The sequence below is a fragment of the Panthera pardus genome, unplaced genomic scaffold (genome assembly GCF_024362965.1).
Source record: "Panthera pardus isolate Hobbes unplaced genomic scaffold, ASM2436296v1 HiC_scaffold_23, whole genome shotgun sequence".
NCBI lineage: Eukaryota > Metazoa > Chordata > Mammalia > Carnivora > Felidae > Panthera > Panthera pardus.
In genome coordinates, this window is record NW_026526799.1 from 5,993,737 (window position 1) to 6,020,730 (window position 26,994).

The 26,994-nt window shown below is 46.8% G+C and overlaps 1 protein-coding gene and 1 long non-coding RNA gene across 2 annotated transcripts in view; one reads left to right on the forward strand and one right to left on the reverse strand.

Annotated features, from left to right (window-relative positions):
* Positions 1–25,650, forward strand: part of LOC109273440 (uncharacterized) — a 38,182-nt gene extending 12,532 nt beyond the window's left edge. Inside the window, exons 2-3 of the long non-coding RNA XR_002083047.2 lie at positions 13,162–13,274; positions 24,905–25,650. This is a non-coding gene — a long non-coding RNA (uncharacterized LOC109273440). The remainder of the gene's footprint in view (positions 1–13,161; positions 13,275–24,904) is intronic.
* The window catches only part of WDR93 (WD repeat domain 93), a 46,998-nt gene that overhangs the window by 5,335 nt on the left and 14,669 nt on the right, over positions 1–26,994 (reverse strand). Inside the window, 13 exon segments of the mRNA XM_053888674.1 lie at positions 2,981–3,179; positions 3,501–3,657; positions 4,477–4,540; positions 6,249–6,421; positions 6,423–6,463; positions 7,861–7,980; positions 9,258–9,344; positions 9,895–9,965; positions 11,658–11,829; positions 15,551–15,635; positions 23,206–23,244; positions 24,867–24,982; positions 26,688–26,766. Coding sequence (XP_053744649.1) covers positions 2,981–3,179; positions 3,501–3,657; positions 4,477–4,540; positions 6,249–6,421; positions 6,423–6,463; positions 7,861–7,980; positions 9,258–9,344; positions 9,895–9,965; positions 11,658–11,829; positions 15,551–15,635; positions 23,206–23,244; positions 24,867–24,982; positions 26,688–26,766 — 1,403 coding nt within the window.

Here is a 26,994-nt window from a genome sequence, read left to right on the forward strand (position 1 = left end):
GTGACCTCAACTTAGTGAAAACACCAAAAGGAAAACCAGAAGGAAATGCACTGACATATTAACAGCAGGGCTAGGGTTTGGTGATGGTCGTGGGTGGTTTACATTTTCTTTTCTGCGCTGTCCTGTTTTCCAGATTTCTACAAGTGCGTGTATAACTTCTATCAGAAATAATAACTTTTTTTTTTTTTTTACAACGGGGAAGTGCTCCGTTATGGTCGTAGTGTGCTTGAAGCAGATTTCAGGGGCTGAGTGGGGCTCTGCAGGTGTCCGAGTACCGATCTCCACTCATACATTGGTTGAGGGTTGGAAATGTCAGTCAGGGACTGAGGGCGGCCTGAGTTGGCCGGGCCTCTTGCTGCCAGGCAGGAGGTGAGCCGCCCGGCGCTGGACACGTAGGTCCAGCCTCACCCTTTCCAGGCCAGTAAAAGAGGGCGTTAAACTGCGAGGCAGAAATGGAAACAGTCTCCTTAAACACGGAGTTCACTAGGCCTCATCAGGAAAGAGCTCTGGAAACTCTACACCATGACCCAGGAGTACAACCTCACCATAGCTATGACCTAAACTCATACTCTTGACTTTTTTTTTTAACCAGTTTTTAAAATTTTCCAAGAGAATGTTTTGTTTTGTTTTGTTTTGTTTTGTTTTGGTAGGAAAGCTGCAAATAGGGAAAATACAAAAAAAAAAAAAAATCACATACATCATCACCCAAATAGAACTCCTGTTATATTGGTGTACACATTTCCAGACTTCTCTCAAAATCAGGATTATACTGTAAACGGTATTTCATAACCTCTCTCCATCTTTTGTTTGGAAAAATTTCAAACCTGGGGCGCCTGGGTGGCTCGGTCGGTCAAGCGTCCGACTTCAGCTCAGGTCATGATCTCACAGTTCATGGGTTCGAGCCCCGCGTTGGGCTCTGTGCTAATGGCTTGGAGCCTGGTGCCTGCTTCGGATTCTGTGTCTCACTCTCTCTCTGCCCCTCCCTCACTTGCACTCTGTCTCTCAAAAATGAATGTAAACGTTTAAAAAAATTTTTTTAAAAAGAAAAATTTTGGGGCGCCTGGGTGGCTCAGTTGGTTGAGCGGCCGACTTCGGCTCAGGTCACGATCTCGCAGTCCGTGAGTTCAAGCCCTGCATCGGGCTCTGTACTGACAGCTCGGAGCCTGGAGCCTGTTTCGGATTCTGTGTCTCCCTCTCTCTCTGACCCTCCCCCGTTCATGCTCTGTCTCTCTCTGTCTCAAAAATAAATAAACGTTAAAAAATAAAATAAAATAAAAAAAATTTCAAACCTACATGAAAGTTGCAAGCAGTACAGTGAACCTGCACCTGTGGTTACCGATGGTGAACATTTTGCCTGGCTGTCTGTCTGTCTCTTTCTGTGAGTATTTTCCTGGGTTTCACTGGTTGTTAACATTTTCTCTTCCTCTCTCTAAATGTTTTCCTGGTCTGTGCTTCAAAGTAAGCTGCAGACATCACGATGCCTCACCCTTCAATTCTTCAGCTGTGTCTCCTCAGAATAAGTCAAGCCGTCAAGGGTCAAAGCAAGAAACTGCCATGTAAAGAACAGCCAAACGCTCTTGGTTAATCTTTAATCAGGGGAAATGCCCAGTGACCCCTCCTTCACTGTCCTCCCCCCGAGACCCACAGACCATCTGCCTCTCCTGATGAATGGGCTGCCTCCTTCCAGGAGATATTGAAAGCCCCCCAAGAACCCCCACAACCGGAGAACCACAAGCAGCAGGGAAATGCAGCCTTGGGGATTCACGGCGCCACCTTGCGGTGGTGTTTAGAATTTCCCCAGGCATGAACTGGAAGTAACCCAGCATCCTTCTGGAACCTACCATTTACTGAGCGACCACCCAATGCCCAGCACTAGACGTGTATTATCTCTGGAATACCCACAAAACGTGAGGGCTGGGCACCATCAAAGTGTCCAGCCTGGCGCACTGCAGGTGTTCAACACACCGGTTTTGAACAAAGGAGGAAACTGAGGCTCTCGGAGGTGAAGGCACTCACCCGAGGTCTCTCAGTTAGGAAGGGGTGGCATTGGATTTCAAACCTGAGTATCCTGGCCATTCCACTTCCTTCCTCTTGAGGCAAGAGTAAATAGAAAAAGGGGAAATGGTCGTAAAGGGATATCGTGGGGACTGGAGAGATCACAGAGTCTCTGAAGACCCTGGAAGGAAGGGGCCACCGAAGTCCCCCCACCCCCACCCCCAGGAGAATCCAGGGCTCCGCTGGTAACCTCCTCCTGCCAAAAGTGCAATCATGCCAGAAACCATCAGCAAGAATTTGCAAACCGCCGAGATGAGTGGCGGATGGATTAGAAGAGACACCTGCTTCTCCAGAGCAGACAGAGCACAGCTCCTTATGCTTTTACAGCAGAAAGGGCCACAGGCAGAGTCCCCACGGGCCTGGGGGTCACAGAAAGGGGAGAGATGCGTGGCCAAACCGTTTGTCCAGACGACGGTTAAAGCCAAGGGGGCTTGGACCAGGGGCTGGCGACCAGTTTGTATAAAGGGCCAGATAGTAAATGAGGCCGGCTTTATGGGTCGTGTGGTCTCTGTCACCACTGTTCAAGTCTGCTGTTGTAGCACACAAGCAGCCATGATGAGACATAGCAAATGGGCCGAACCTGGCCCATGACTTAAGCCCCTGTCTCCCAAGACTGGTGTCTGATCATCCAAATACAGTTTTACAAAACCAAAGAATCCAGAAAGCAGGAGGACAAGACAGTCTTGACGAGGAGAAAATAGCGACTGGCAGGCAGTCCTTCTTTACCAGCCTGAATCTGGGGCTCCCTTTCCTGCCAACCCAAACGGGAAATTGGAGTGTGGCTCATGGGCTACGATATGGCAGGGTCCCCCACAGAAGGGGCAGTCGAAATGCCGGACGGATCTGACCATCGAACACACTCCGCTAGTCCTCAACCCAGAGACAACCCCAGGAGCAGGGATGGGAAGCAGACCCGGGACTCTACCTCTCCTGGAGGAAACTCTCGCATCTTTTCTCCAAGGGCAGCACCTGGGCGAAGGCCATGCTATCGGTCATGTCCGCTTGAGGAACGGTGCAAAGGTTGCAGATGTTTTCCAGGAACGGGTAGGCCTCGAGATTAAAACAGAAAATAGAATTCTGGATGTCCTTGGCGTCATCGGATTCAATTTCGTCAGGATGGTCTCCTGAGATGAAACAAAACACAGCGTTCTGTAGAGGGATGACCTTCTCTGTGGGCTGGGTGGGCAGCTGGGGGCAGCTCTCTGCTGGTAAAGGCTGGGCTGTCAGGGCTGAGCTGTGAGGGGCTCCCTTGAAGGGGGTCACAGGAGTCTCTCTGGAATCCTGTGTTTTAGCTAAGTGCCTCGTGAGGGGCTAAGCAGCAGTGTCCTTTTGGCCTGTGGTGCAGGGTTGAAGAGCAGGGAAGAGATTGGGGGCATCACCCCGTGCTTTGGGAAGGGAGGGAGAAGGTCAGGCAAATAGCAGCCCCCAAAGCCCCCCTCCCATACCTCGGAGCAGGAAACACGGGCGGTGCAAAGACACGACAAACATAGGCGTCCAGGGCACTGCCAGATGGTAGGTTCTGGGTGGAGCAAAGGCACAGATGATCTGGGGCTTGGCCACGTCCATGAGCTGCACAGAGCCATTCCTGGAAAAGGTCAGCACCTGGGAAGCAAAGGGATGGCAACGGGGACTTCTCTGTCACCCCCCGTTTGGAATAAGAGAGGCAGCTGGACATCCAGGCCAGCAACAGAGAACGGATTTGCTCGGGGAGCAGAGAAACATGTGTGTTTACTTCTCCGGTGTCCCCAGCAGCAACAGGCCTTTTTCCAGGTGCCGTGTCTGATGCTGGGTGGCGCTCCCCACTCCTGCCCGGGCTTCTCTTCTGGCTCACCAGCATCCCTGTCCGGGAGCTGGCCCTCCACGTGGCCGGACGCAGTGCCGCCCTCTGCACACGTATGCTTTCCTCCCCATCCTCGGAGACCCCGCTCCATCCCACGGCCCTTCCTGGCCCGGGTTCAGAGGCCGGCCTCTCTCCTGCCTGGCTCCTTCCTCCCTGTAGGTGAACCTTAGATGCGCCTGATCAAATCGTCCTCCAGCTGCCACACCACCTCCCCGCCCCTCACACTCCGACACCTGAGAGTGCGACCTCACCTTCTCTGCCCCGTCCTGTCACTTCCTCCCGAAAGCAGCCCCCCGCCCCCACTGACTTCTGCAGGCTGAGGTGGTGACCCCTGTCTCTGTTCTGTGGCATCCAGGGCCCAGCGCATCACAGCCTCTCTCGTCTTCCAGGGAAGCTGCGCGGTGATTCGTCTGTCTTCCCAGCTGAACCGTGCGATCTGCGAGGGCGGCGGCTTGCTCTTTCGTCCCTGTGCGCCCCAAAGCTAGTCTAGTGCCTCGCGCTTGACAGGCCTTCAGCAAACAGTCTTTGAAGGGAAAACGAACACGCTTGCTGAAGAGGAGTGAGGGGCGTGAGGAACCTACCATGCCAGGTAAGGCTGGGACTGGGGCCACTGCACAGATGGCTTCGTCCAGGTACTTTACCGGCCTGTGGGGAACCAGACACATACACATTCGTCCTGGAAGGAGTTAAGGCTGTGCTATCCTCTCCTGGCACGCATCTAGGAGACACTCTTGTGAATAAGCATCGGGAGACACGTCAGAGATGGTTCATAGTAGCAGACGCGGGGAACAGGCGCATTACCCGCTGGTAGGAGAATGCCTTGCTGTGATATATTTATTACACGATGGGATGCAGTAGAGCCGGGAAGATACAGACCCGGCGCTGCATTCACCGACATGTGCGACTCTCCTGAACAAGGCTGCAGAGCAAGTTACGGAATAAACAGCCCCGAGAAACAAGCTACAGAGCATGGGAGTCCCTTTACGAATTTCCCAAATAGGCACAGCTAAACAATGCGTTACTTGGAGATGCGTGTGGCTAATTCTTACAGGAAAGCGAAGGAATGGATGATGAATTTTGGAAAATGACACAGTCGATTGAAAAAGAAATCGGCCGTGATATTTGGCAGCGACTCCCATCAAACGGTGGAGTCAGTTTCTCCACTGCCTGACTGCGGGTGTGGCCACGTGACATGCTTCGTCCACTGTGACGTGAGCAGAAACTTGGAGAGTGTACGTTGCGGTTGCCCTCGCTTGCTGAGGGGACCCCTTAGGCTGTGGGGCGATGGAGGCTGAGACGGCCCGCAGGAGCCACCACAGGGAAGAGAACCAAGTGTCCTGGCCAACGGCCACCCCACTGCCACCTATGCAAGTGAGGCTGTGCCAGACCATCCGGCCCCCAGCCCAGCTGCCAGAGCCTAAGCAAGGCCAGTGGAAGAACTGGCCCAAATTGCTGGTCTGCGAGATCAGGGGCTACACATTGACTTGTTTTCTGAAACCATCAAGTTGTGGAATGGTTTGTTATATACAGCGACGATTACTAAGGGGGTCACCTCTGGAGAGGAGAGAAGGGTATGACCAGGGACAAGCACACAGCCTTAACTGAATTGGAGATGATCTATTTCTTTTTTTTAATGTTTGTTTATTTTTGAGAGAGGGAGAGAGTGAGAGAGAGAGAGAGAGAGAGAGGGGCAGAGAGGGGGGAAGAGAGAATCCCAAGCAGGCTTTGCACTGTCAAAGCAGAGCCCAATGCAGGGCTCGAACCCATGAACTTGAGATCATGACCCGAGCCGAAACCAAGAGTTGGATGCTTAACCAACTGAGCCACCCAGGCGCCCCGGAGATGATCTATTTCTGAAGGTTCATGATGGGTACAGGGGAGTTTCTCCCTCCCTCCCTCTCTCCCACTGCCCACTCTCTGTCTCTCTCTCTCTCTCTCTCTCTGTATATATATAAACACCCAAATACATATACACATACATATATACTATACACAGCGTATATATAGCTATATCCTAAATATACACATGTATATATTGTATAGCTCATTTGCATGCATGAAGTATTTTCACAACTTCAGAAAGAGACTCTTGAGACAATTTAAAAAAGAAAGAAAGCCTCGAGGAAACTGATAAAAGGCGATTTTGGCAGAAATGACAAATGACGTGAAAGCTGTCATTTGTGCTGTCGCACAATTTTGTGAGACAAGTTTTACACGTGCACATAAAAAAGACGGTGGGGACTTGGGAGCTCACAGGGAGGGTGTTGACTACAGAGCCAGTGGACTCCAGCTGGGGAGCTGGTCACTTTCGGCTGGCCGGTCATTTGCCCCGTCCTGCGCTCAAGCCACTGACCTCTCAACCAGCACACTGACGGTGGGTTCTTGGGTCCCCCTGGCTGTCACCAGATGGACAGAAGAATCTGTGCACAGCACCACACATTTCATGTGGGATTTCAAGGGCCCCTCAGGATACACGTTCTGTCCCTGGTGGACTAAGTAGTATTTGAGGAAGTGAACACTCTGGCAGGAAACATCCCTTGGGAAGAGCGACGACCCCAAGAGGGAAACCTGGAAAAAACAATGGCACAGGCAGGTCAGTGAAAGGGGGAGGGCTGATGCAGCCTGGGCGCAGGGTCTGTGACCAACAGGGCAATATGAGGGGGTGTGAAGGCAAGATCCGGCAATGAGAGCCTTCTGGAAGTGAAGCCAGAAAACCCCAGTGCCCAGTGGGAGAGAAGAGCCCCCCCTTCTAAGTATGGAGGGGGGTGGGGGGACGGGGAAGAGCCCCGGGGAGGGGGCCAGAGTCAGTGCTGGGACAGAAGGGACAGTGCCCTGCCAGGCACGGAACCACAGCTGACCGTGGTGGGTCAAGGTATACCAGAGAGAAGGTGGTTCTCTGAGAAGGGCTTTTTTATGAGAAGGGTGTATATGTGTGTAGTCAAACGATATCCAGGACGTATCAGTATCCGGACAAATGAAAACAACCTATTGAGCAAGTGAATGTGAAATTATGAGCATTCTTCAGCCCTTTAAGTATCTTTCACTCTTGTAAGAAGACTGGGTGAGGAACCAAAATTCAAGAGGGCGCGTAGGGATGTTTATCTCCCCACCATGTGGGCCGAGTGCCGGCTAAACGGAAACCACCACTGAATCCTTCAGATGGAAACAGCCAAGGGAGGAAGGCACCTCACTGACCTGACAGAAGGCTCCCCGAGATGGCCAGTAGACAGGGCACTCTCTCTGGTTCTCACCAGCGTGCTGGCTGGGAAGCCTGCCCACCTCTACTCTCAGAGGAAACACCCATCCAATTGTACAATGACAAAACCCAGCGATTCAGTCATCACTTCTAAAAGAGTTTGGTCAGAGGGAGCCTTTCCCTCAGAGGCTGATCGATCGACTTAGGGAAACTAGACACCACTGATTTTCTGCACCTGCAGAGCTGGACCCGGGATCCTGGGACTCCAGGACTCTAGCAAGGTGCCACCCACCCAGCATGGCTACTGGTCTTGCACTGGCCACCGTACAGGTCTCTTAGCTTCAATAGCAGTGGGCTTCCTGCTGACCGCGGTGGGGGTGGGAGAGCAGGAAGACTTAGTTTGAGAACTTGGGGGCGGGTGGGGGAGGGCCAGGGCTGCCCTACCGTCACATCCTGTGCTGGGAGACACCTCCTCCCTGGAGTGTGATAATGAGGTAACTAACAGTCTTACTTCCAGGACCCGCTCCAGTGCGGGGCACGGGGCGAGCGCTCAACCAGTGCACGGGGATTGGGAAGTGTCAGCACTTATCGTGTTCAATAAGTGGACTGAATGAATGAGGGGAAGGCGGGACCGGCTCCCCACACTGACTTAAGAACACAGAGTAACTACCAGAAGGCCCAGAGCCTGCAGGAAACTCCAGAGCTCCCCGGGGGTCTCATAATCCAGGGGTTAGGCAGAGGCGGGGGGCGGGGGGGGTGGGGTGCTCACCTTCTGCCAGGTCCCACAGCGTGAGCACGCCATCCTCGCAGGCCAGCACCAGGTAGGAACAGCAGCAGCTGAGCTGAGAGACAGCAATGGGTGCAGCACAGGGCCACACGCCCTCCGGGTCTAGCGGGGAGGACGGCACTCACTCGGCCGCCCCTGCCCCAGCCGCTGCACCCGCCCACCACCTCCACGCGCACAGCTCACGGCCCGGACTAGTCTGCCCGGCTGGCACACGGGCAGGGGTACCCGCTGGGCTCTCTGCAATGCTACCTCTTTAGGACAGAAGAGCAAGTCCCACTCCTCTTGCACTGACGCTCACACTGAATGAGTACTTGCCAGGCGCTAAGCACCGTGGTAAGCACTGTATGTGCACCCTTTCGGTTCATTCTCGCAAGGGTCTGGTGAGATGAGTCCTGTTGGCACCCTATTTCACAGATGAGGAGACTGAGGCAGAGAAGTCACCTGCCCAAGGTCAGAGCCAGTCAGTACAGAGGTTGAGATTAGAAGCCACACTGCCTGAGAGGGCGTTGGGAGGAGAGAAAATTCTTCCTTTGTACACTTTTAAACATTAAAGTATAATCCCTTTTTAAAACTTTTTAACAATGTTTATTTTTGAGAGAGAGAGAGACAGACAGACAGACCGTGAGTGAGGGAGCGGGAAAGAGAGGGAGACACAGAATCTGAAGCAGGCTCCAAGCTCCGAGCTGTCAGCACAGAGCCCGATGCACGGCTCGGACTCATGAACCATGAGATCGTCACCTGAGCCGAAGTCAGACACTTAACCGACTGAGCCACCCAGGGGCCCCAAACATTAAAGTACAATTCTAAAGAATGATATCCGTGTACAGCTCAAGGAATTACCACAAAGTGAACCTGCTCACGTAACTGCCTCCAAGAATTAGTAAAAACCAAAAAAGACCACGTAAGTGGTGGTCCTAAGTGCCTTTCAATTTCAAAAAGCTTTCACATACAGAAACCCTCTGGATTTTGCGAACCACGGCAAGCACGTGCAGTCAGCAGGGATGGATGGTGTGATGAATGAGCTCTGTGTTTCAGATGAGAAAACAGGGTTGGGGGCACGCGGTGACTGGCCTGGGGCTACACAGCTTGCGGGCCTTCACTGGGCCGGGGCCGGATCCGGCCCCTGATGCCAAGCCTCTTTTTGCCTCAGCTGCCAAAGGAGCCCTGTGGACCTGACCGGGCTTTGTCCCTATCGACCTATTCTCTTGGAGAAACGGGACCGCCCAGAGACAGAGCCTTGCGCTCACACCACAGGCCCTGAGCCACCTGCTTCTGCCTGCACAGCTCTGGTCCCCTAAAGTGACGTGTCAGTCACGTGCTCTCAGCTAAGCTGGAGAAGGACACGTTCTCAGGCAACTCCCATCTCAGCAGCTAAGTACCGGCTTTATCCTTCAGAGTTCGGTTAAGTGAATAGAGGAAGAAGTTGTGGTTTCCGGTCCAGTGTATGCCAAGGACACAGGCTACCCCTGGGAAAGAAGAGAGGAAAGGGGCGTCACGTGAGGCAGCTGGGTAGCCCCGGGTTTGTACGGAAGGTGTTTGCCCAAGCGGAAGTCGGTTTGAAGTCAAAAGTGGTGCGTTCTAAGGGGCAGCGCCCAGCAGAGGGGTGAGCCTCCCGGGGAGGAGGGCTGAGCATCCCCGGGAGGGCTGTTCCCACGGCCAGCTGGCCTTCCCCGGTGAGGAGGACGGTCACGCTGCCCCTCAGCGGCTTTCACGTCGTCTAGATAATTCATGTCCTCTTGGCTGTCAGTGTTTTAAATAGCATGTTCTACACAGTGAGTTCATGTTCAGAAGCAGCCTGGCAGGATATGTGCTCAGACCCTCCTCTGTGGTGAGTCACTGCCTGAAGACAGCACGGCCTCCGTTATCAGGGAGTCTGGGCTGGGGCACCATGCGTCCAGACACCGTTAAGCGGCGACCTACTCTCCGCCTCATCGCCTCCCACTGTGCAGGGGTTGCTGGGGTGCTCCCCGAGTGGACCACCTGCCCAGGACAGCCACCTGCATCGTGTTCATTTACCTGAGGGGCTCTTGACGTCCGCTGGCATGGTGGTGACGCGGCCAGGAAGGAGGAAGTGGAACGTGGCCATACTGGGGGAAGAAAAAGAGACACGAGTCAGCCATGGCAGGCTCCTTGGCAAGGAGACACTCTGGCAGAGTCATGGTACTAAAACCAGAAATGGGTAGTTAGGATGGACCTTCCCAGGGATACAGGGCCATGAGCTAAGTCACATGGGATGTGCCGGCCCTGGTGGCCACAGACCTGGGAAGTTGGTGAGGGCAGGGCAGGGCAGGCAGAGGCGCGGGAGTCACTCCCGGGCTGGGAACGGCACCCAGCACCCAGAAGAACCTTCTCTGTCCTTGGGGAAGATCCCCTAGTGACCAGACTTGGCTGCCGTGAACAAATGCTCCCTTATGCTGGGGGGCAATCCAACAGGGTGTGCTGATACATCTGTCCTTAAGAAAAGAACAAACCAGGGGCGCCTGGGTGGCGCAGTCGGTTAAGCGTCCGACTTCAGCCAGGTCACGATCTCACGGTCCGTGAGTTCGAGCCCTGCGTCAGGCTCTGGGCTGATGGCTCAGAGCCTGGAGCCTGTTTCCGATTCTGTGTCTCCCTCTCTCTCTGTCCCTCCCCCGTTCATGCTCTGTCTCTCTCTGTCCCAAAAATAAATAAACGTTGAAAAAAAAAAAAAAAAAAAGAAAAGAAAAGAACAAACCAATTTCCTGAGGTCTATATAGAGTTTGTAGCTTCTTGTGGTATAGACTCCCACTACAGACAGACATTACCCGCAGGTTAACAACGAGCCTGCAGCCAGGCAGCATGCCCCTGAACCTCGCTGGGGCCCAGTTCAGGGCTCAGGTAGCTGCTAGGAGGCCGTAGCCCTAGGAGTTTGTGTCCTGACGTGAGAAAATTCAAGGTGCACTTGGCAGCAAGATGAGGGGTTTCTCTTCCTCTGTGAAGCAAGAATGTTCCTGGTTCCTGAGCTCCACGGTAGCTGTGAAGAGAGCTAGTTCCTAAAACCAGCTCCACCAGATCCTTCAAAGCCTTGGGCTCGTTTTTACAGTCACAGCAGGGGATTCCTGAGCCCATCTGCTGCCTGAGGTTACAAAGTAAGGTATTTTAGTAATTCTTCGTTAATATATTACATTGAGAAAGACTGGATGGGAATGGAGGAAAATGTGAATAGCGGCAACTTTTATTTCTGTCTTTAGGATCTTCTGTGTTGTCTAGATAATCAGGAAAAAACTTAAAAAAAAATTTTTTTAATGTTTATTTTAGAGAGAGAGACAGCGTGAGCGGGGGAGGGGCAGGGAGAGAGGGAGACACAGAATCCAAAGCAGGCTCCAGGCTCTGAGCTGCCAGTACAGGGCCCTGATGTGGGGCTTGAACTCACAAACTGTGAGATCGTGACTGGAGCCGAAGTCAGCGGCTTAACCGACTGAGCCACCCAGGTGCCCCATCAGGAAAAAAGTTTTTAAAGAGAAGATGTACATAAGATTGTAAAACAAACTCGACTTCTTCTCCTCTCCATAGATGTCTATTCCCTCTTTGAAATGCACATGATCAGCCTTTGTTCTAACTCTCTTTGAACAATCTCCACATATCTCTTCAAAAAATCTGAAATTCTCGGGAAAATCTCCCAAACCAGAAACAGCTTTTAATTCAAGTGCTTGGGTTGATTCCTGTGTGTGCCCTGAGAGGAGACACTCTGCCCAACCCCCACCCCCCACTCCGGCTGGAGGCGAGGGAGGGGGAGGGAGCCGGGCCTCCTTCCTGCTCACCTGAGCTGCTCCTCCCCGCACTCTCCGTCCAGGTACTTCTTGAACAAGGCTTTGAAGATGGCCTCCTGCTGCTCCCACTGAGTGTCCTTGATGAAGTGGTTCTGCCCTGAGCCCAGCCCGGAACAGTCCTCTATCTTTGCAAAGACTTCCAGGGGGCTTTTAAATGTGGTACCTAGGTTGAAAAGATCCCAGAATTGGTCAAACCATGGGACTTCCCCCTTCCTGATTTTCCCTTCCTTCCTCCACACTTTCCAGTTTCCTGCAGAATCTCTAGTCCTCAGAAATCCACGGGAAGCCAGGGTTCAGTCTTCTCCCCGCCTCTTTCCTCGCCAGGCGGCTTGGCTCAGCGAGCACAGGCTAAGGGCAACCGCCCTCCCCCTTCCGCTTCCTCCTCCAGCCTCACCATCACTTCCTGTTGCCAGATGCCCGGATCCCCAAACGAGGCCAAAGAAAAGTTCACAAGGTCACTAGAGACCTTAGATCACCGTTGCCGTCTTCCCAGCCCAGCAAGGCCCCAAATGTGCCAGTTGCCATCACTACTGAGCCGCTGCTGCAGGGCCCACAGAAACAGACGGTCCCGGCCTCTACCTATGTTGACGTCTATCCAACTACCTTCCTTCAACCATCTCCCTTCTCTGCCAGTCACTTTTCTTACCATTCCCCTTCCCCCCCCGAAAACCTTTCATTTCCTTCTTTTTTCAACTGTTCCTAAATCCACAGTAAAACTGCGTCATTTATTTTCTAGGTTCCCACCCCAGCTTTCAGATGGAGGGTGCCCAGGAGGCCCCCAGTGCCCCAGGTCTCCTTGGCCGGAAGCAATCATTGTTATTCATTTCTCACAGAAGTTTCTATAGGGAGACCACCTTTGTATAAACGAATGGTAGCACAGGATACACTAGTACCCCCCAAGTGTGGTTCCAAGATGAGCAGGGATCTGAGGGGCTCAACCGGAACTTGTTAGAAATGCAGATTCTCAGGCCCCAGCCCCAGCCTGCAGAAACACAAACTGTGTGGCTGGGGCGCAGCATTTTGGGTTTTCACAAGTTCTCCGGCTGAGTCAGATCCAGCTAAAGTTTACACCAGCCCCCTTGCATTTTCCACTCACAAATAGCTTGGAGATCGCTTCCTTTCAGTGCTACAGACCTTCCTTATTGTTGCTTATTTTCATTTACTAAACCTTTTTCTTACTGTGAAATAGAACACGTTCAGCAAAGAGCATTAAAAAATGTATATCTTGGGGCGCCTGGGTGGCTCAGTCGGTTAAGCGTCCGACTTCGGCTCAGGTCATGATCTCGCGGCCCGTGGGTTCGAGCCCCGCGTCAGGCTCTGTGCTGACAGCTCAAAGCCTGGAGCCTGTTTCGGATTCCGTGTCTCCCTCTTTCTCTGACCCTCCCCCGTTCATGCTCTCTCTCTGTCTCAAAAATAAATAAATGTTAAAAAAAATTTTTTTTAAATATATATATCTTAATAAATTATTACAAAGCAAATGTCTGTCTCCACTCAGGTCCAGAGACAGAACATCACCTGCTCCCTGGAAGCTTCGCAGGGGCCCGTCTCCAGTCACAACCTCCTGGCGAGAGCCGCACCCATTCTCTTGGCTTTTCCATAAGCACTGCAGTAAGTTTGTTTTACCTTTGCTGTCTAAATGTGCATCTACACGGAAAATGCTCTGCTTGGCCTGCTTCTGACCGTTACACACAGATGGAATCGTGAAGAGTTAACTCTGTGTCTGCCCTCTTTTGCTTAATATTGTGAGATTTGTCCATTTGGTTGTGGACGGCTGCAGTTTGTTCCTTTTTATTGATAGTATTCCATCAAGTGAATACATGTTCTCTTGTTGACGGACATTTCGGTTGTTTCATGATTGGGGCTATGGAGAATCATGTCACCGTTACCATTCTCGTACATGTCTCCTTGTACGTATTTGCTTGCACACTGTCAGGTACATACCTAGGAGGAGGCTGACCACTTCACCCTGGTTTGCTCAGGAGTTCCCTAGGTTTAGCTCTGAAAGCCCCACATCCCAGTAGGCCAACCCCTCAGTCCCGGGCAAGCTGGTTCGGTCGGTCACACTGCCTCCGAGTGTAAGTGCTGGGTCTCAGGGTATAAATTATCGTCACCATCACTGGATCAAACCAAACTATTTTCCAAAGTGGTTGTGCCGATTTTCATTGCTAACTGTAGTGTACGGGAGGCCTGCTTGTGATACATCCTCACCAACTTGGTATGGCCCGCCTCTTTTAAATGTTGCCCTCCTGGTGGGTGTGGAGTGGTAGCTCATTATGGTTTTAATTTGCATTTCCATGATAACTAATGATGTTGAGTACACACATTCATCTGTTTATTGGCCATTTGAATAAGCTCTTGCCTGTTTTATACTGGATTATCTCTTTTTCTTAATAAGTTGTAGGAATTCTTTACATATTCTCAGTAGGGACCATTCCTAAGTTTTATGTGTTTTGCAACTATCTTCTCCCACTATGTGGCTGCTCCTTCATGCTTTTAATGATGTCTTGGGATTACTAGAAGTCCTTAATTTTAGTAGCCAAATTTGTCAAATTTTTCTTTTATTGTAAGTGCTTTTTGTGTTTTGTTTAAAAAGTCTTTCCCTATGAAATCATAAAGATACTGTCTTATATTATTTTCTAAAAGCTTTACTGTTTTCTCTTTCATATTTGCTTCTATGGGTCGTCTGGAATTTATTTTTGTGTATGGTGGGAGGCAGGAGTCGAGTCTCACTTTTGTTTCCATATGGACAGCCAGCACCATTTATTGAAATGACCATCCTTTCTCTCCTGCTCTGTAATGTCACCTCTGTCAGTTATCAAGTGTCCATTTATGCCTTGGTCTGTTCTGGCCTATCATGTTTATCTATTTTTCTACTACTATATTCTGTATACTATTTCTATCTATATTTCTATATTCTCTCTATATATATTTCTATCTATCTACTATCCACTTATCTATTTTTCTATTGTGTCTTAATTACTATAGCTTTATAATAAGTCTTGATGGAGCAAATCATATCATCGTGTTCTTTTACAAGAGTGAATTGGCTATTCTTGGCCTTTTGAATTTTCTTCTTTGTTTTTGAGAGTTGTAAAGTATTCCTTTGGATGAGTGTACCAGATTTTATTTAATTAGTCTTTTACCTCTATAAATAATGCTGCAGTGAACATTCCTATAGATATATCTTTGAGGTTCTGGGCAGGTATTGAGAGGATATACTCTATCCTCTGCCTACAATGGACTTCTCTGCTCCTCTTGACCTACTCCCACTTGTCCTTCAAGTCCTTCTCCCTCCGCCCCCGCCCCCCCCCCCCCCCCCCCCCCGGCAAAAAAAGACCTTCCCAAATGTCCCTTCCTTTGATAAACCCTCTGCCTCCTCCATGGGAAGAGTTGGTCACTCTTTCCTCTATGTTTTCATGGTCCTAAATGTTCCCCATTGCTGCACTTATCATATCCTACAATGCCACTTTCCTCTTATTCTCCCTTGGTAGAACAGCAGCTTTTAGAGTATGGAAAAGGTGTCTTACTCATCTGTGTGCTTGGTGCTTCACTGGCACTCAGCAAATCCTGATGAATGCATTAACACAGGAATATAGAAATGGATGAACTCCAGCTAGATGCCTGTTTTTCCTGATTTTCCAATTCTGTTAGTTACCTATGTAACTTGTTACCTATGTAAATGTTACCTTGTAACATTTATATTTTTGTCCTTAGATCCCAGAGCTTATGACTTTTAAAAAAAATTTCCTCCTCAGAACTATACTTGTAATTTAGATATTGCTGCTAATATCTAGAAAAGATGGGAAATTTGGACGAAAGCAAAGAAAGAAAAAAACAGAAATTAATATCAGAAATAAAAAGAGTATTAGTTGAATTATACTAACCTGTAACTGGTTTGGGTGGTTTGATCTTCATTATGTGAACTGGCAGACTCAACTTAATGTCTCCTCTAAAACAAATGTTTATATCCTACAAGAAGGAAAAGGCACAGCTAATAAGCCAACAAAGGAGATATAACAGAATCATTAAAAACACATCCCAAAAGAAGACAGAAACAGAGGGAAAGGAAGAAAAACAGATGTGACAAATAGGAAGTAAATAGCAAAGTGATTTATTTCAATCCAAATGTATGAACAATCACATTAAATATAAATGGCCTAACTACCCAATTAAAAGGTAGAGACTGTCAGATTGTCTAAAAAGGTAAGACCCAGGGTGCCTGGGTTGCTCAGTTGGTTAAGCTTCCAACTTCAGCTCAGGTCATGATCTCATGGTTTATGGATGCCAGCCCTGTATTGGGCTGTCTGCTGTCAGATCCTCTGTTTCCCCGCCCCCCCCCTCCCCCCCACCCCTCCCCTGCTCTCTCTCGCTTTCAAAAATAAACTTAAAAAAAAAAAGTAAGACCCCATTATATGTTGTCAAAAAGAAACTAATTTTAAATACAAAGACACCAAATCTATTAAAAGCATAGTAAAAATCCGTCTTGTAAAACTAATCAAAGAAAGTTGGGGTGGCTATATTAATATCTGACATAATAGATTTCAGAGAAAAGAATATTAACAGGGATAAAAATTCACTGAATAATGATAAAATGGTCAATTCATCAAGCAGACATAACATTCCAAACGTTTATGCCCCTAATAACAGAGCTTCAAAATACACAAAGCAAAGATTCATTGAAGTGAAAGCAGAAATAGATAAATCTGTAATCTTAGATATTTGAATACTCCTCTCTCAATAACTGATAGAACAGACAGATAATCAGGAAGAATATAGTAAGGATATAGAAGTAAAAGCAGACATAAATAACTTGACTAACAGCAGCAAAATACACATTTTTTCAAGTGCGTGCAGAACACTGACCAACAACATAAACCATATTCTGGGCATAAAATCTTAATAAATTTAAAAGGTTTCAAATTATATGAAGTATTTTGTCTAGTCACAATGGAATTAAATTAGAAACAAAAAAAAAGAAAAATATCTGGAACATCTCCAGTATTTAGACACTAATATACTTCTAAATAATTCATTGGTCAAACAAGAAATTTAAAAAAAAGCAAATAGGAAGTATTTTGAAGTATTTTTAAAAATGAGAACATCCCATCAAAATATAAAGAATGCAGCTAAAACAGTGCTTAGATGTAAGTTTATAGCACTAAATGCCTATATCAGAAAAGAAGATCTCAAATACATGACCTAGCTTTCTGCCTTAAGAAACTAGAAGGCAAGGAAAAACTTAAACCAAAAGTAAGCAGAAGAAAGGAAATAATAAAAATCAAATTGGAAACTGGTCAGATAGAAAACAAAACAAAAATGTGGAGACAAAGAAATAAAAAACTGGCTCTTTGATAAGATTAATAAAATTGACAAAACTCTAGCCAAGCTGATTAAGAAAAAAAAAGAGAGAAAACACAAATTACCACCATCAGAAATGAAGAAAAGGACATCAAAACAGGTTTTACAGATAATAAAAAGATAATAAGAGAATATTAACCACTTTAAGTCAATACATTTGATAACTTAGGTAAAAATGGACAAGTTCCTTAAACGACACAAAATACAAAAGTTTGCTTAAGAAGAAAGACCTAACCAGGGCGCCTAGCTGGCTCAGTCAGAAGAGTGTGTGACTCTTAATCTCGAGGTTTGAGTTGCAGCCCCATGTTGGGGGTAGTAGCAATTACTTAAATAAAAACTTAAAGAAGGTGGGCGCCTGGGCGGCTCAGTCCATTAAACGGCCCACTCTGGCTCAGGTCATGATCTCATGGTTTATAAGTTCAAGCCCCGCGTCTGGCTCTGTGCTGACCACTCAGAGCCTGGAGTCTGCTTCGGATTCTGTGTCTCCTCCTCTCTCTGCCCCTCCCATGCTCATGCTCTGTCTCTCTTTGTCTCTTGATAATAAATAAAAACGTAAAAAAAACAAAACAAACAAAAAAAAAAAACCTTAAAGAAGGAGAAAGAGATGACCCTTTGTCACTAAAGACACTGAATTTATAGTTCCACAAGGAAAACTCCATGGCTAGATGGCTTTACTGATAAATTCTATCAAACACTTTAGGAAGAAATAATACCAATTCTACACAAACTCTTCCAGAAAATAAAACAGGAACACTCTACTTATTATATGAGGTCAGCATCATCCTGATACTACAACCAAAAGATGTTAGAAGAAAATAAAATTGGGGCACCTGGCTGACTCAGTCAGTAGAGTGTGCAACTCTTAATCTCATGGTTTCGAGTTTGAGCCCCACACTGGGTGTAGAGATTACTTAAAATCTGGAAGGAAGGAAGGAAGGAAGGAAGGAAGGAAGGAAGGAAGGAAGGAAGGAAGGAAAGAAATGAAAGAAAGAAAGAAAGAGAAAGAAAGAAAGAAAGAAAGAAAGAAAGAAAGAAAGAAAGAAAGAAAGGGAAAGAAAGAAAACAAAAAATATCCTTCATGAACACAGATGTAAAATTAACAAAATATTGGCAAGTTAAAATCAGTGAGTTAGGGGGCGCCTGGGTTGTTCAGTCGGTTAGGCGTCCGACTTGAGCTCAGGTCATGATTTCACATTCCCTGAGTTCGAGCACCGCGTTGGCTCTGTGCTGACAGCTCAGAGCTTGGAGCCTGCTTTGGATTCTGTGTCTCCCTCTCTCTCTCCCTCTCCCTTGCTCATGCTCTGTCTCTCTCGCTCTTAAAATAGATAACATCAAAACAAAACAAAACAAAAATCAGTGAGCTAGATCCATTATGAACAAGGAAGGGGAATAATGTAAGAGACAGATTTTAATTTTCATACTATAGGAGAAACATATTTACATATATCTATAGTTATATATCTACACTAATAAATGACTTCTGACTGAAATTGGCTCAAAAGTTTTTGAAACGATGGACTAATAACCATAGAAGAAATTGAAAACATAAGATTTTTATAGACCTAGAGGTCAAAAAACAAAAAACAAAAAACGACATCCAACTTTCTTTACAAGGCTAGCATAACGCTAATACAAAATTGTGTTAAGAAATCCACAAGAAAAAAAAAAAAACACCACTATAGGCCAATCTCATGTTTGAATTTAGATACTATCTATGAATACAGAACTATCAGTTTGCTTTGCTGGTATTTTATTTAGGACTTTAATATTAGCAAAACACACTGAAGTATAATTAAATGAATTATTATCAAGCATGGATTACCCAAGAATGGAAGTAAGAAAGTTTTGGAGCACTTGAGTAGCTCAATCGGTTAAGTGTCCAACCTTTGATGTCAGCTCAGATCATGATCTCACGGTTCTTGAGATCAAGTCCCGCTCCGGGCATTGTGCTAACAGCATGGAGGGTGCTTGGGTTTCTCTCTGTCCCGCTCTCTCTCTGCCCCTCCCCGCCCCCCCACACACTCACTCTCTCTCTCTCAAAATAAAGAAACATTAAAACATATTTTACAAAGAATGTTTCAACATTAGAAAATCTATTAATGCAACCTACTACATTTAGCAGATGAAGGAAGAAAGCAGATGAAGCAGATGAAGGAAGAAAGCTCTTCTCAAAAGATGAGGAGAAAGTATTTGGTCAATGTCCATTCCTAATTAAAAAACAAACAAACAACAAACTCCTAGCAAACGGAGGCTAGAAGAACACATGCTTATCTTGATAAAGGATATTTATTTCAAACACCTATAGTAAGCTTCGGGCATAATAGGCAAACAGTTGGAGGACCCCTGTTACATCCTGGATAGTCTATCACACCATGACTATTCAGCATTTTCCTAGAGATCCTAGAACATAGAACAAGGCAAGAACAATAAATAGGAGAAATAAATACTTGAGAGAGGAAAAGTTGTCAGTATTTATAGTTATGGTTGTCTAGCTAGAAAATCCAGCAGTGTCAGCTGGCAAACCATTAGAACTTCAGTAGAAAGGCCAACAGTCCTGAGACTAGGGTAAATAAAGGAAGTGAGGCACTTTCAGGAGGCACTCACTCTTAGGTGCCCACCCCCACACTTGCATGACCCCAACAGTGTCTATGTTTTGCTGACCTCACCGTAATCTTGGCCGAATATAAGATCAACATACAAAAATCGATAGCTTCCCTATGTACTAGTGTGGTGGCCATTGTCATCATTTTGGCTATCCAGCCCTCAACATCTTTTCTACCTTGAGGGGACTCACCTATGGTGTGAGTCTGGGAGAATCTGTGTCCCTCTAAGGAACTGAAGGGACCAGATTCTTCTTTGTCCCTTGGAGGTTAGGGTGTTGGCACATGACCAAGGCTCAACCAGCTGTGTGCTCCTGCCTGGGACTGTGACTCTTGAGGAAGTGACACAGAGATCCAGAAGCAGGAGAGAAATTATTCACAGTGGAGGTGGCCATGTTGAGAGCCCAGTGACAGAGCCATCATGGAAAGCCCAGCATCACCTTTGGTGGCTGTGTCTCTTGGGCGGGGGGGGGGGGGGCGGTGATGGTCAGGAGTAGTGGTAGTAGAGTTCTGGCTACAATGTTTTCACTGCCTACCCTCCCTTGTGCCTTCCAGTTCTCTGAAACTTGATATCCTTACAACTTCTTTGCGCAAATGAGTTGATGAATACTGATACAGCTTCGGATCAGCAATAACTAGCTAGAAAATATAGATGGTAGTGTGAACGGGTAACATTTAACACCTCTCCTTCCTGAAACCCCATGAAAATGACAGGAAGGTGCTTTCTAAAAAAGGAATAGGGGTGCCTGGGTGGCTCAGTCGGTTAAGCGTCCAACTTCGGCTCAGGTCATGATCTCACGGTTCGTGGGTTCGAGCCCTGCGTTGGGCTCTGTGCGGACAGCTCAGAGCCTGCTTCTGTCTCCCTCACTCTCTACCCTTCCCTGCTTGTGCTCTGTCTCTCCCTCTCAAAAATAAAAATAAACATTAAAAAAATAAACTCATAAGGAATAAGAGAATAAAAAGGAAACAAAAGCAAGAAAATTTTGGACTTGGGAAGCAGGTGGCTAAATGATTTAGCAGACCTAAGAAAGATCTGAACCCGGGGAGAAAGCCTGGGAGTCACTTGATTCACATCACAAAGGCCCTAAAGACTCAAGAAAATGACAGCTCAGGTGTCTCTGGATTCAACAGGATTGGTTGAAAATCTCTTTAAGACGCTTTTAAACTCTTAGACTCCCTAACTGCAAGTAGCAGACAGAATGCAGTTAAAGTTTACATACTGAATGTTGAGGTCACCCCTCCCACACCCCAAGGCATGTTCCCCAACCGCCTCTGCAACTCAGGTGAGAGCTGGGTTGTTAGAGTAAAGGTAGCACCTGCGCTGAGCGGTAAGCGAGGCCTCGCCCACATCCTTCCCGGGGAGCCGCACCCAGCCTGTGGGCGCCGCGCACCATAGCTTTCCCCGGTGTCTGTGAGCATCTGTGCTTCGTGTCGATTTATCTTGTACATACATTAGCAACCCTAAGAGAGGTTATTTTGGGGGTCTGGGAATGCTCAAACGTTGTCCCACGTAAGTTAGTGGTAATTGCTTCTTCACTTTACCCCATGTTGGCTTAGAAAGGTGTTTCATAGGCACGCTCTACTTAAGGACAGCAGGGGAAACCTGTAGTCTCAAGACACAGACAGGAGCGTGTCCCAACACTGCAGCCCAGCTGGGGTACCCTTTAGCAAAACCAGTTAACAAGCCCCACCCATGCCCACAGGGCTGGCTTCCTGTCAGTTTCTCAGTGACCCCTACCTTTAGATAGGAGTAGAGAGCCAAGTGAAGAAAGTGTCCGTTTGGAAAGACAGAGACCAAAACAAATAGTAGGGAAAAAAACAACTTTGGGGAAATAGACCAAACATGGAGAAGAAACATCAAAAATTACCATAAATGTTTTTAGGAAAGTCATTAACATTTATGAAAGAAAGAGAAAAGAAAGAAAAAAGGGGGAGGCTCTTGTAAATGAAAATATGATAGCAAAAATGAAAAACTCAGAGAGTGGAGACACTGAGCAGATGAGCTCTCCCCAAAGGTAGAACAACAACAAAAATATGGAAAATAGAACAGAAAATACACAATAAGGTCACCCCGCTAGCACGTGGCATTGACGAGATTAGAATCCTGGCAGTTTTGCTCCAAAGTTCATTAAGGTCTTGGTGCAGGCAGATGAGTATTTTAATGGAATAGGATAAAGAACATAGAAATAAAATAGGAATGATAAAAGGTCACATTTCAAAACAAATGGGAAAAGATGACTCAAAAATATTTGTGTGACAATTGGCTACTTAAAAGAAACAGATGAAAGTTGGCTCCTTCCTCACTCTGTTCACAAAAGACACTCCCCTATGAATTAAAGAGGGAAATGTCAAAAATGAAACTCTGAGATTATTAGAAGAAACCACAGGAGAATTTATTTATAACCTTGAGGTAGGGAAAGCCTACTTACGTGCGATGGGTATAAAAAAAAAAAAACTCCAACTGCATCAAAACTTATAACTTCTTTACAACAGAAAAGCACATAAACCAAGGAAAAAGGGAAACAACAAACTGGAAGAAAATATATAACGAGCAAGTGATACAGGCAGGCAATTCAAAGAAAACCTCAGTGGCCAATAAAAAAATATGAAGAGATCAGTGAAAATTACATGAGATGCCATAGTATTCCATTAGTTTGCACCCCCCCCACACACACACACACTGGAAAGCATGGTATGCTCTCGGCCTCAAAGGGAGAGCTGGGAAGCCCCCCGCCCCGGGGAAGCCACTCTATTCTCTAAGGTATCCCAATACAGAGATGAAGCCCCCCAAGAAACTTGGCTTGGTGGAATGGGCTGTTATTTTGGCAGGGGCAAATTGGGTTTCATGGGACCTGAGTATATACATTTTAGGGGTCTCTAAAAGAAAGAACACAAAATTTTCAACACAAAATGCCCATAGCCACCCTAATACCACCCAATATGGGGGGAAATGTGACAGGGGAAGTTTGAGTGAAAACAGACAGTGGTCCTAAGTGACTGGTTAAAATATTACTTTTGCTAATTTCACAAAAAAATACATGTGAACACATTGGTCAGACCCCTCACAGGGCCTTGGAAGGGGCCATACAAGTGAGGGGCCCTGAAATTTAACCCCCTGTGTCTTCTTGGAAATCTATCTCTGGACAACTGACTTGGGTCAATTATCCTCAAGGATAGGGGACAATTCTCCATGGATGAGGCATGAGATTAAGTCACAGAGTATCTGAAAAGAGTACCCTGTTGGAACATTTCACTAGTATATTTAATATTTAAAGTAAATTTCAAGTCAAAATAAAAATCTATAGCATGCGACTTGAATCTGTCTCCCTGGAGATTTTCTTTGAAGTTCCTTACCATTGGGGCGCCTGGGTGGTTCAGTCGGTTGGGCGTCCGACTTCGGCTCAGGTCATGTTCTCACGGTTTGTGGGTTCGAGCCCTGCGTTGGGCTCTGTGCTGACAGCTTGGAGCCTGGAGCCTGCTTCAGATGCTGTGTCTCCCTCTCTCTGGCCCTCCCCTGCTCACACTCTGCCTCATTCCCTCTCTCAAAAATAAACATTAAAAAAATACATAAAGTTCCTTACCATTTCCAAATTATCTGAAGTCACAGAATCAGGAGTATTCTGAGGAAAAAAGTGAGAAATTAATTCATAATAGGCTTGATGTACGTCCCCCCACCTCCTCTGAATCTCTTTCTTCCCCTGTTACTGTTGGCAGTAGTGACCTGTAGAAAGAAACAGAGGACCAATATTTGTGTGGTCCTCTGGCCTGCAGGATATTTAACACACGATCCCTACTGTCTAAGATCTTAAAATGTAGTAGGGGAAACTGGAAATAATGATACGAGGAAAAATGAATGAACAGAGGTAAGGAGATCAGTCAGGAAGCCATTATAAAAATCTAAGTCGAAGTGAATATTCCTGATTGGCAAAATATATTGGCGATGTTGGCAATTTTATTTAACCAACTCTACATGTAATTCACAGTACCAGGACTACCCCCGGGACTGGTGATATTTGGTTGGTTCTCAGTTATGGAAACTGAGTGAATTATGGTGAGAAACATCCCCTTTCCAAGGTAGTTTTCCCAGTTGGATAATAAATTAAGCCCTCAAAAAAATGTATCTTTTGGATACAGAGTATGATACTGTGTGGTTGGTTAATAAGGAGTAGAAGGTGTGTTCTTAACAGTCCAGAAAATTATCATCTAGTTAATTAAAAAAAAAAAAAAACTTTCATGCACAAAAGGATAACTAAAATTCAAGGTAGTATATGGGGAAATGCCAAAAAAGAGGTATAAGAAATAAATTCTGTAAGAGTTTAGAGGAGGAAGATCTCTGGGCTGGTAACTCTTCCAGTGATCAGGACTACACCCCTCTTTGAAGACATTCACTGGGGAGAAAAGGCATTTGTTTGAAGCCACTCAGTGAACTCAGTGGTGAATGTGAGTCTCAAACTCCCTCTCCTATATTAATAAGTTCATAAGTCTTTTGCACCTGATACAGTGTGTTTTAAAAGCTCACCCAATTAATAATTGTTGCTGGTTAAAAACTAGTAAGTGCATATTGGATGGATGAGCAGATCAGGTCTCAGAATAATATTTACTGAGGAACTATATTTTAAAGACACAGCACAAGGTCCACATATAATTAAACTGAAGTGGGGGCCTGTGCTGGCTCAGTTGGTAGAGCATGCAACTCAAGATCTCGGGGTTGTGAGTTCGAGCCCTACGCTGGACGTAGAGATTACTTAAAAAAAACTAAAAAATAAAAATAAATAACCTGAAATGGTAGAGCTCCTGATTTCTAAGAATAATGTGAAAAATATATATACTGTATTCTCATATATCAAGAACAACCTGTTTATACCATAATCTGGGAAATTCAGTGGAATGCAAGGCATGAAAGGATTATTTCAGCCCAGATGGGGAAAACAATTACCAATGAAGCAGGAGTCAGGATAAAAGATGACCCCCTCCCCGAAATGCCTGGGAGCGGCTTTGGTACAGAGGCGACTCTCAGACCAGAGACAGAGTGGGGCTCCCACTGCTGAAGACACCTCTATTTTTTAATATCTCATTTTAACCAAAGCAAATCGACTTTGGAGTCGTGGGCCGGAGCACCTGCTGTCCTCTCCTACAGCCTCTGTAGGGCCCCCTTCATCTTGAAATTCCAAGGAGGATTTAGTTTGGATGTGGGTCAAGGGTAGGGAGAAACCTATCCGTGGGAAAGGGAGATGTCTCCTACCAGTTGCAACTGTCTGACTTTCTTCTTTGGATTTATAGCAAGTTGGGGGTGCTCCACTTCCTTGAGCCAAGACTCCTTGGGCAATCTGTACACATCCAGCCAAATATCTCCGGCTCCTGCATTGGGAAACCACGGACCCGTTGAGCAATCGCGAGCAGGCGATAAGTCTCCTGTGAGGGATGGCCTGTCGTCTCAGAACCCCTGGCCCAGAGACCTGCTGGAGCCCTCGGAACGGCAACTTTGACAAACGGAAGGAGATGTCATTGTGAGTCCTTGCTCCTGGAGAGCTGGTGAGCCCCTCCCGACGGGCCTCTGCCACCTGAAGGAAACGGGGCCCCTCCCACTCACAGCACCGATACGACCGTTTTTTAACCAAGCTGCCTGCTCTGGCCGGTCCCCATGTTTTCTAGGCTCCAAATGGTAAACTCCAGTGACATTCTGTCTTACAGTTTTTCCCGTCTGGGGAGGACGGTGGTAGAAACAGCCTCAGTAACTGAGAGGGGCATGGCTAAGGGCTAGAGTTGGGAGAGATCGCTCAAGAGCGTTCTTCTGGCTGATATTAGAGGAAGTCACAACCCACGGAAGTGACTGTGGGGCTTTAACTCATCATAGAAACGCACTCAGCTCCTATCCGGAATTCCTGTCAACCTGGGAAGGCTTGCTTTCCCATGGTGTGGGCACCTGGCTCAGTGTTTCCTCTAGAAAGTAGTCATCTGGACACGTGGATTTCAGACTTCCGCCCCCCAGTCCTGTGAGAGAATAAATATCTTTGGTTTTGAGCCACCCGGTTTGTGGTGCTTGGTTGGGGCAGCCCCAGGAACTACTAAAGAGTATAAAAGCTTCCTTTGATGCATAAAACATTATGAAGTATACGCTTTCTCTCAAGCACTTCACATTTGAGGGGCCCGGGGCAAGAATATAAATAGAGGCCCAAAGTTAAAAATCAAGCTAACAGTCACTTGAATAAAATATGTCCTATCACCATAGTAATGATTACAGCAGGTAGGATCCAAGATGAATGCTAGAACTGGTGGCCATCCTTTAAGGGGACCCAGGATACGTGCGTTGCCTCGTGTTTATCATTACTGTGGCGGTTTCAATATATGCCTCCAAATTCTTTGATCCTCCTACCTCAAAGAGGTAGAGAGGCTTAAATCCTCTGCCCCAGAGTGTGGTCCAGGCATAGTGACTTGCTTCTAACAGAGTATGGGAAGGGAAGTGTTTTATCAATGGAGGAATCTGGCAGACACCTGTTAGGCAGGTGATGTCGCTAGCACATACACCCTGATATACAGTGATGAGAGCACTTCACCCCTGTGGCATTTCCCCCAAATCCTTAACCCCAGTTGAATCCTGAGAAAAATATCAGGCAAATTGAAATTGAGAGACATAGTGCAAAGTATCTAATCGGTATTCTTCAAAAAAGCGTCAAGGTCAAGAAAAACAAAGACCAAGAAATTGTCATAGATGGGAGTAGACTAAGAAGACACGATGAGTAAATATAATATGACATCCTGAACTGAGCCTTGGAACAGAACTATTAGTGGAAAAACTGGCGAAATCTGGGGGGGAAAAAAAACTTTAGTTAATAGTATTGTACCAATGTCATTGCTTAATTTTGACAAATGGTCACATTAAATGTCGGTATTGGGGAAGCTGGGCGAAGGGTGCAGGGGAACTCTGTACCTATCTTTGTAGCTCTTCTGTAAATCTTTGCAACGTTTCTGTAAATTATTTCTAAATAAAACGTTTGGAAAAAAGGTGGTCGTCTGCAAGAGACTACACATCTGAACCTTCTCAACCACCTTTGGTTAATCTTGCCTTGTAGGAGGAAGGCTGCGAAGTCGCCTCCATGGGAGATCTCCGTCTTCAGACAGGTGGTTTGCTTGCTGATATCGTCCTGGGAAGAAGAGAGGGGCGGAAAGAGGGAGCTCAGCCTGAGGACAGACGGGAGTGTGTTTCGGGGTCTCTTGGGGTTCACACCAGGAAACATGAGTCCTTTTAAAGCTCGTGACACAAAAAAGATGTCTCGAAATGCTTCATACTTCCCATTTTTGTACAGGAGTTGGGCAAGATCGTATGTAAAGAAGCAGAACTCGATTTTCTGCCTGAACGTTTTTGGACTTAT